At 56.8% G+C, this 9,460-nt stretch overlaps 1 protein-coding gene across 1 annotated transcript; it reads right to left on the bottom strand.

The window, feature by feature from the left end:
- Positions 1–8,395: 8,395 nt before the first annotated feature.
- On the bottom strand, positions 8,396–9,193 carry CAMK2N2 (calcium/calmodulin dependent protein kinase II inhibitor 2). The gene is made up of 2 exons (XM_077827245.1): positions 9,025–9,193; positions 8,396–8,466 (listed from the first exon to the last, which is right to left on the bottom strand). The coding sequence occupies exons 1-2, from the start codon at positions 9,191–9,193 to the stop codon at positions 8,396–8,398; spliced, it is 240 nt and encodes a 79-aa protein (XP_077683371.1).
- Positions 9,194–9,460: the final 267 nt, after the last annotated feature.

The raw sequence follows: 9,460 nt of genomic DNA on the forward strand, positions 1-9,460 counted from the left end.
ACAGCAGCTGAGGCCCTGACCCACAGAATTCAGTGGCACAGGTTGGGCCGGGCCGGACTCTTTCGTTGCTGACAGGGTCCCAGTGCAGATGCCTGCTAGTTACCCAGTGTGACTCCATCAAATTCCATTCTGCCGGTGGCCCATGAACTGATCTGCCACCAGCCTGCTGGGAAACTGGACCTCTTTGCTCGGGGACTGGCCAGAGGTAGGAAAATGGATAAGCTCTGATGCGAGTGAAGAGGTTGGGTAGTGTGGGGTGGATCGGAGGGGAAAAGCGAACCGCTCAAGACCCTGGTGTGTTAGTGAGAATTGGGATAGGCTGGGGCTAGATTCCTGTGTCACCTAGAACATCCAGAGGCAAAGGGAAGGGTTCTCCAGCAGCAACTGGCTGCAACGCTGGCAGCTAGAAAGCTGCGGGATCTGGGTCGCTCACTGGCACCCTGAGCCGCTGAGGCCCTCCCCATTAGCACAGGGGGTACCCAGCACCGCTTGGCTTCAAGCCCATCCATCTCTGAAGCCATTATAAAGAGAACGTTTGGCAAAGCCTCGCCTCAGAGCGGGCCCTGTGCAAATAAACGCGTGAACTGACTGTGTTGCTGGCCTATCGTGAATGTTCTTTGTCTGGAGCCCGCTGGTGGGAGGTATGCCCTGGCACCTGGCAGTTTCAAATCTCTTGATGTGATGCTGGCCCCAGCATCCTGCATGTGAGGGCAGGTGACTGTTCACTGTTGCCTTTCGGTAGCTCAGCAAGCCTTGGGATGTGGGGGTCCAGGGGGAGTGAGACCAGCACCACTAACTGGCCGTTGAGCAATACTACCCAGGGCAGGTGATGCACCCTGGGCTGGAAGTAAAGGGGAGACAGTTTCTGGCCTCTCAGGGGGACATACTTGTTTTTTGCCAGGATATGCTCTGCATAGGGACAGGTCTAGCTAGATAAGGAGCCCTGCAATGTGGTAAAACAGGGATCTGCACAGTACCAGCATCTTCCTGTCCAGTTAAATCTCTGGGCACAGTAACATTTTCCCCAGTGTACCTTTTGGAGGCTGGCCTTTTAAATTTAGCAGCGACATTCAACTGCAGCCCTAAAGTAGCCATCTCGCACCTGGTAGCTGCTGGCAGCCTCTCTGGGAGGTGAGGCCCTGTTGTTTCCTCCTCCTTAATACTGAGGAGAAGGCAGGTTTCTCCAGACATTTTACTCCTGGGGGCAGGGGCAGCAGGTATGTATAATTTTTGGTGGTGCCCAGAATGGGTCCAAGTCCTGCCCCCCGTCCAACACCTGCCTAACACTCTGGGAGGGAGTTTGGGTAGGGGAGCGGTGCAGGCACTGGGCAGGAGTTTGGGTTCAGGAGGGGGTTTGGGGTGCAGGCTCTGGGAGGGAGTTTGTGTGTGGGGTGTGTGCTCTGGGCTGGGACAGGGGGTTGGGGTGTAGGAGTGGGTATGGGGGGTGGGCTCTGGGAGGGAGTTTGTGTGCGGGCTCTGGGCTGGGGCAGGCGGTTGGGATGTGGGAGAGGGTGAGGGGTGCAATGCTTACCTTGGGTGGCTCCCAAAAGCAACCTGCACACCCCTCTACGGCTCCTAGGCTGGGGGGCCAGAGGGTCTCTGTGCGCCACTGCCCGCAGGCACCTCCCCCGCAGCTCCCATTGGCTGCAGTTCCCAGCCAATGGGAGCTGCGGAGTCAGTGCTCAGGGCGGGTGCAGTGCATGGTGACTCCCCCCCACACCCAAGGCCATAGGGCTGTTCCAGCTGCTTCCAGGAGTGGCATGGAGCGAGGCTGGGCAGGAAGCCGCCTTAGCCCTGCTGCACTGCTGATGGTGGTGACTGGGGCCCGCTGAGCCCTTTTAAATTGTGTGGGGGTGGCAGGTGGGGCTGGGAGATGCTCTGGGGCAGGCATGCGGGGGCGGCAGGCAGGGCCGGGGGAGAGACCCAGCCCTAAACATTGGTGGAGCCGGACCCCCGGGCCCTGAATATTCCTGGAGCATGGGCACCACGGGCCCATATAACTCACTGCCCTTGCTTGGGGGAGAGAGTCTTGTGTGTGCAGAGCGGGACCCACAGGCTCTGGGAAGCATCAAAGGGGTAGCCGTGTTAGTCTGGATCTGTAAAAGCGGGAAAGAGTCCTGTGGCACCTTATAGACTAACAGACATAGTGGAGCATGAGCTTTCGTGGGTGAATACCCACTTTGGGGGAGGACTGGGTTTACAGGTGGCCTGATCAGACATACCCATTCCCACAGTAAATTAACCCTGTGCTTGATCACTTCCAGGAGCCAGAATGTGTGCTGGAGCTTGCAGCCAGCAAGGAGTCACTAACCATTGCTCTAAAGTGGGCATGAACCGTGCTTTAAGCCCCTCCAGCTAAAAAGTCACTGTGGGGACAGAGAACGGGCAGGAAAGGGGACTGTCGGTAAAGGCTGAAGGCTGGGGCAGGATGGGCTTTGGAAGAGGCTGGGGGAGTGGGCCTCCTCCCCTTGCCCTTGTGGGGGGAGGATGGGCAGAGGGGAGGCTGCTCTCAGGAAGGCAGATTAGCGTCCCCTTTAGTGCAGTCAGCTCCCATCTCAGTGCTGTGCCGCCTCTGGAGGGGAATCTCTTCATCCTGCTAGCCCAGCGTTTGAGCCGACCCAGGCCTCACACCGTCAGCTCTGTGGAAACCCTGGCAGGATAGTCCATGGAAACTGCTGGCGGTCTGCACCGAGTCAATAGCATTAATCAACACCCCTCTGGGCTATGGCAGCCCTTGACGGATCAGCCTCAGCAGCTCCCGGGGCTGCCTGGTGAGGCTCTGGCCTTTTCTCACCGGTGCTGCTCTGTGAGGCTGGCCCTGGGCTGTGCTTCGTTTACACTGGCATAGGTTGGGTGACCTCTACCAGAGAGACCCCGTACTGCTGCCTTCCCTCCCTTTTACCCTCTTGTGGCTGGGCTTTGCTGCTTTGCCAGACCAGCTGGGCTGAATCAGAAATGCCTTGGAACCTCCTGGCCTGACCCTGGGTGGCAGGGGCAGATCTATTCCCTTGTCCCACAGGCTCAGATTTGGAAACGGCCACAACCCAGGGCTATGAGAAGCAGCAACTCTTTGTGATTATACTGGGGTGTGTGTGTGTGTTTGTACTGGGGGGAACCTGAGCCGTCTGCTTCCTGGTCACGACCTTCCCATACTCCCACTGCTGGGGAATGGCTCCCTCCACCCCTCCGAACTGTAGTTAGCATAACAAGCCTTCATTCCTTTCAGCTGTGAGCCCTTTGCGGGAGGGGTTGTGTCTCCCTGTGTGGCTGGACAGGACCCAACACAGTGTGGGCCTGAGGCGTTTACACCCAGGTAATTCTATGGATGGCAGTGGAGTTACTCCAGATCTACACCCGTGACAGTGTGAGGAGCACCCAGTGCTCTCTCTGGGTGCTCACAACACCCCATTAATGCTGGTCACTCAGCCTGCAGCTTCCAGCCTGGGGAGGCCTCTCCCCTCTAGGGACCTCACAAGCCTGTCTCTGGATAAAGGGCTCCAGCTCCGATCCTGGGCTCCATATGAGGAATTGAAGGGGCTTTCCCCGCACACACAGGATCAGTGGGAGACCAAGGGGCCGGTGCTGCAGAGAGAGTCCATTGCAAGTGTTAGGCTGCTGGAGAAAGTCCCCTGGTGCAGGCAGGGACTTTGCCCTGGGCTGTGGTCTCCACTAGAGGTGGTCTCCTTGTGCAAACAGCCCATTAGTTTGGGAGGATGCAATCGAATGGGACCCCTGCCCACCCATGTGGATCCAACTTCACAATAGGGGCCTTACATGGGCTCCTTGGGGCCGGGGTTGTGTCCGCTTTTTGTGGATGGTGTGAATACTTCAGTAGCGGTCACAGCGGGGAAGGCCTGTCTTGGTGCTCCCTGCTCTGTGTTACTGTGACACCCTGAAGGCAGGTGCCAGATGGGAGTCCCAGGGAGAGGCTGGCATCTGCCAATCTGATTCAATAGGGAGATCTAGAAGGGGATCAGGATGTTAAAAAATATGAATGTAAAATGTGCACCTGAGAGACTCTAGCTGGTGCTGAGAATCCAGAGGTTCGGGGGCAGCTTCATCTCTCCTGCAGCTCAGGGGGCACAGACAGGAGTGTTCAGAGAGCTCGGGACATGGCTCAGCAAGGGCGAGATCTGTAGACACCCATGTTCCACCATTGGCCCCATACCCACAAGCTTCTCTTTCCAGCAGAAGGAGACAGGAGCTGGCCCAGCTGTAGAGACACTGAACTGCAGGGGGCTCAGACCCCGAGGTACCCTCCCTCCCCCAGATACTGAGCATTTTGGGGATGGGCATTTATTCATGTCAGCGTTAAGCCATGTAAATACAGCTTGGGCAGACATAGGGGGTGTGTGTGTGTCTTGGTGTGGGTGTTTGTGGAGTTCCTGTATGCATGTGGCTTAAAGTCATACACACAGATTCCCATACAGAATGTGGGTCTCTGAGTACATATGTTGAGCGTGTATGTAGGCATCTGGGAGCGTGTGCTCTTTGCATGTGCGTATATGAGTCTGTCAGCCAGCCTATGTGACTGGCTGTGCATCTGTGGTTCTCTGTGTGTGGGTTGAGTGTATATGAGTATGTCTGTGGTTCAGTGTGTTTGTAGCATGGCTCACTGCCTGTAGTTGTGGTGTCTGAATTTGACTCTTTACATAAGAGCGGCCACACTGAGTCAGACCAAAGGTCCATCTAGCCCAGTGTCCTGTCTTCTGACAGTGGCCAATGCCAGGTGCCCCAGAGAGAATGAACAGAACAGGTAATCATCAAGTGACCCATCTCCCATTCCCAACTTCTGGCACATAGAGGCTAGGGACATCATCCCTGCCCATCCTGGCTAATAGCCACTGATGGACCTAGCCTCCATCCTTCCCTTACTCAGAAAAAGCAAGGTTTCAACCAATGCAAAAGCTAGTTTAATAAATGTAAAAGAGCAGAGAAGGAAGGATTGGCCCCAATGTGTATGTGTGTTAGAGTGGCCCAGAAAGGTAAATAAGCACCCCTTCCTCCTCCAAAATAGCCCTTGAATTGCCAAGTGCATTTCCCAGTGGTTTAAAGGAAATTCCCAAGGCCTGTGGGAGGCTCCAGCCTCTCCTCTCCAGGGGCTTTTGATGGTCTGTAGGGCTCAGGAAAGGGTGGAGAGCTTTGCCCCTTCTGTATTTCCCAGGTCAGATTGGCAGACACCCTGGGGGGCTGTCGCCTTCTGCTGCAGTGTGGGGCATGGGTCACTTGCAGGTTTGAACTAGAGTCAGTGGTGGATTCTCTGTAACTTGACATATTTCAATCAAGATTTGTGGGTGTCAGTAACTGAGTCAGAGGTTATGGGGCTATTCCAGGCTTGGTGGGTGGGGTTCTGTGGGCTGCAGTGTGTGGAAGGTCAGACTAGATGATCATGATGAGCCCTTCTGGCCTTAAAGTCTGTGAGCCTATCTGGGGCTTCTTATCAGCCTGTGCCTAAGGCAGCAACAGAGAGAGCACCTGATGGCCTGGCCATTGACCCCCTTGCTGCCCTGGGGCACCCCTTCCTCCTCAGCTCCATGGGATTCTACGGCCAATGAACCCTTGTGTTGGCCCTTGTGATGTGCCTGCCTGACTGTTGAATTGAGATGGAAAGCAACGCTGGCTCCACTTTGGTCCGGGTGCCTCTGGGACCAGCCTCCTCCTCCAGCTCCCTGCTGCAGAGTTCCTTCCACCCAGCCACCGCAGGATGAGGGCAGCTCCTCTGAGAGGCCCCAGTAAAATATTTAACAGCCACAAGCCGCTCAGCAGCCTGGTTTCTATTTCTGTCTTAAGCAAAAACTAGGTCACCTGCTGCCCTCCCTCCCTCCCAGCGAACCTGCAGGGACTTGGAATGTGACCCTCCGGGATGCAGCACCAGGCCTGAGCTAGGGGTTCTCACCCTATCTCCTGAACCCCAAGCAATGCAGAGAGCCAACCCACAGAGAGAGGTGGCAACTGCAGCAAAAATACCTGTGACCCAGTGCGGTTCTCCGGGGGTTGTGATTGCCTGGAGAACATGGTAGAAGTCCTTGAATGATCTCTCAACTATCCCCTCAACAGTCCAGATCCAAAGCCCATTGACTGCACTGGGAGGTTTTCCATTTGCTTCACTGAGGTTTGGCTCAAGCCCAGTGACAAAGATCTTGCTAGGGAAGACACGCAGGGCTGGCTGCCTTCATTTGGTACAGGTATGTATTTATTCATTGAGTTTTGTTCACCAATACAGTGAAAAATGGCATTAAAATGTACAATGGGTCATTCTTAGAATGGCATGACCTTTTCTTTTTTTTTCTTTTTTTGCTTTGTTGTCCTCATAAAATGACACAGTATATTATTGAAAAGATGATCGTTTCTCATGCACATCAGACCAGAATAAGCTTTTTAAAAAATTAAATCAAATTAAAGTACAAAATTAAAAACACCCACTCGGAACATCCCCCAAGAAAGAGGAGTCAAATAACCAGCGAGTTATCCAAGCACATTCGTAGCCAGTGCAATCAGATCTTCTAAAGTCATTATGTTTCTGCATGGTCCGTCAATAAAGCCATTAATCACAGTATAAGATTCTTAGATACATTTGTTTACTGGTGTTTTGAGGTGTGCAAAACCCTAACCACAGCCCAGAAGTCCTGTCCAATACTGATATATAGAATTACGAGAACCAACCATTTAAATTCCATTCTTTACACTTATTTTCCTTTCCTATGGGAAAAATATGAACAATCTTTGATGCAGTATTTCAACCTTAGACACTAGCAGATCATTTTTAACAAAGATTCGGATATAAAAATACAAATATGAGGAGTTCTGTTAAAAAGAAGCGTGCCAGAGTGGGATGACCAGTGGCACCAAGATGTGGCACCAGGACCAGGAAGCTCATGCAAAAAAGATGGAGCAAAAATGTCTCTCGACAGCAAAATGATCACTGTCTTTTATATTATAGTCCATCCGGGTCGGAACCTCTGCCTTCCATTCAGCACTGCTGGCTTTGGATTTGCGACCGATCTGCTGGTATTTTGCAAACTGGACAGGGATGAGGTGTGGGGATGGATGGATGAGTTAGAGAATGGGTGTGGGTCTGAAATACAGCAGGGGGGTGACTGCACGCACAATGAGCCCGCTACAGCTAGAGAGGTGTGTGTCTGTGCAGGGGCGAGATACACAGCCACTCGGAGAGAGACAGAGAAAGGTGTAAAGAGCATGGCTACAGGAGCCCTCTTCGAGATGAGACCGCTGGGCGATCCCAAGGGCTCCGCGCTCTCAGGGGAACAGCACCTCGGCATCGTGGCATGGGGAAAGTGGGGGGGGGCTTAGTGGGGCTGGGAAGAAGGGCATGGGAGAGGAGTGGGGGCTGGAATGGACAGCTCCCTGGAAGTGCCGCTGGAATGGACAGCTCCTCAGGAGGGTGCTGGACTGGACAGCTCCCGGGAGGGGGCTGGAATGGACAGCTCCCCGGGAGGGCGCTGGAAGTGGCGCTGGAATGGACAGCTCCCGGGATGGGCTGGAAGTGGCGCTGGAATGGACAGCTCCCGGGAGGGGGCTGGAAGTGGCGCTGGAATGGACAGCTCCCCGGGAGGGGGCTGGAAGTGGCGCTGGAATGGACAGCTCCCCGGGAGGGCGCTGGAAGTGGCGCTGGAATGGACAGCTCCCCGGGAGGGCGCTGGAAGTGGCGCTGGAATGGACAGCTCCCCGGGAGGGCGCTGGAAGTGGCGCTGGAATGGACAGCTCCCCGGGAGGGGGCTGGAAGTGGCGCTGGAATGGACAGCTTCCCGGGAGGGCGCTGGAAGTGGCGCTGGAATGGACAGCTCCCGGGAGGGGGCTGGAAGTGGCGCTGGAATGGACAGCTCCCCGGGAGGGGGCTGGAAGTGGCGCTGGAATGGACAGCTCCCGGGAGGGGGCTGGAAGTGGCGCTGGAATGGACAGCTCCCGGGAGGGGGCTGGAAGTGGCGCTGGAATGGACAGCTCCCCGGGAGGGGGCTGGAAGTGGCGCTGGAATGGACAGCTCCCCGGGAGGGGGCTGGAAGTGGCGCTGGCCCTGGATAGCGCCTCAGTAGCCGGCTCCTCCATTCTGCAGGGAGGGGGGTTGCCAGGGCAGGACGTGGTGCTGAAAAAGATGGCATCTCCGGGGTGGGCACGGCGCCCTGAAAATCTGGACAGGGATGGACGGCCAGCTCCCTTTGTCCCATCGCTCTCGGCTGGATGCTGAGGAGGGTGAGATGGCCCCATCCGTTACCGCCTCGGGCTGGGGTCTGGGTTGGGGGTGGAAGGTGTCGCCAGCAGCCTCATCTCCTTCCTTTGCTTTCCTCGTTGACCACAGTCCAACAAACATGCACGGCCAAAAGTGCTTAAAATCAGTGAACAGAGTCTGCAGCTCAGTGCAGGCGCCTCCTCTGCCGGCTTATACCCCAGAAGGCGACTTGTCTGTCATCCCCTTCAGCACCTCGTCTATTCTATCATCTTCGATCACCACTGCAGGGGGGACAAGCAGACAGTCAGGATCCAGGAGCAGGAGCCCCTAAGCAAGGCTGGGCTGGGCTGGCGGAGATGGTCTCTTGTGGGGCTTAGGCTCGCAGTATTTGCCTCTCCCTATACACCTCCCCCCCCCAAGCCAACATCGGCTGGAGAAATCTGCCCCAGGAAAATGGCTCCCGGAGCGAGCCCCTTGCCTGTCCGGCTTGCTGCGGGGGCGCAGAGCGAGCTAAGGTGGTTCAGAAAGACCGCAGCCAGCGGCAGGAGCGGGCACAGAATGCGGCTGGGGGAGCGGGGTGGGGGTCGCCCCAGCAGGGACACTGGGAGGGTGGCGCGGACAATGGAGAGCCCTGGGCTTTGGCAGGAGCCGCTCTCTGGCATGTGCGATGACAGAGCCCGGCCCGATCCCTCCAGGGGAACGCGGGTGGTGGTGGTGGGGTTCTCCGTTCCCTTTCCCCGAGCCTGGGGAGACCCTTCCCCACTGCGGATCCGGATGGAGGGGCGGGGGGGGGGGGTCCAGAGCCACTCCTGCCACCGGGGAAGGCAGGGGGCGCTTACCTCTCTTGGCCCTGCCGATCTGCCCCAGCTTGGGGGGCCGCTTGGCCTGGTTGCCCCCGAAGAAGGAGTTGGTGTCCTGGAGCCGGCAGCTGAAGGAGATCTCGCTGACTTCGGAGTCGGTGCCGAAGCGGGCCACCTTCTCCTCGCTGTAGGGGAGGATCTCAGACATGCTGGCGGCGGCCGGGGTCCTGCGGGGCGGCCGGAGAGCGCGATCCGGCAGCGGAGCCGGGCGGGCGGGCTGGCGAGGGAGTGCGGAGCGCTGCAGCCTGCCGAGGTGTCTGTGCGCTGGGGCTGGGGCAGCCCTACATCATAAAGGAAACCCAGGCGGAAGAATGAAGTCATGCATCCGGGGCTGGTGCGCTGAGGCCCCTGCTCTGGAAGGTCCTCCCCCTGGCCCCCCCCCCGCCCTCCCCCAGCTCCCCCCCCCCGTCCCAGC

The sequence above is a fragment of the Eretmochelys imbricata genome, chromosome 9 (genome assembly GCF_965152235.1).
Source record: "Eretmochelys imbricata isolate rEreImb1 chromosome 9, rEreImb1.hap1, whole genome shotgun sequence".
NCBI lineage: Eukaryota > Metazoa > Chordata > Testudines > Cheloniidae > Eretmochelys > Eretmochelys imbricata.

Coding starts and splice junctions, on each gene's coding strand:
- CAMK2N2 (XM_077827245.1), bottom strand. CDS start 9,193: ATGTCTGAGATCCTCCCCTACAGCGAGGAGAAGGTGGCCCGCTTCGGC. Junction 8,467..9,024: donor GATCGGCAGGGCCAAGAGAG/GTAAGCGCCCCC, acceptor TCCCCCCTGCAG/TGGTGATCGAAGATGATAGA.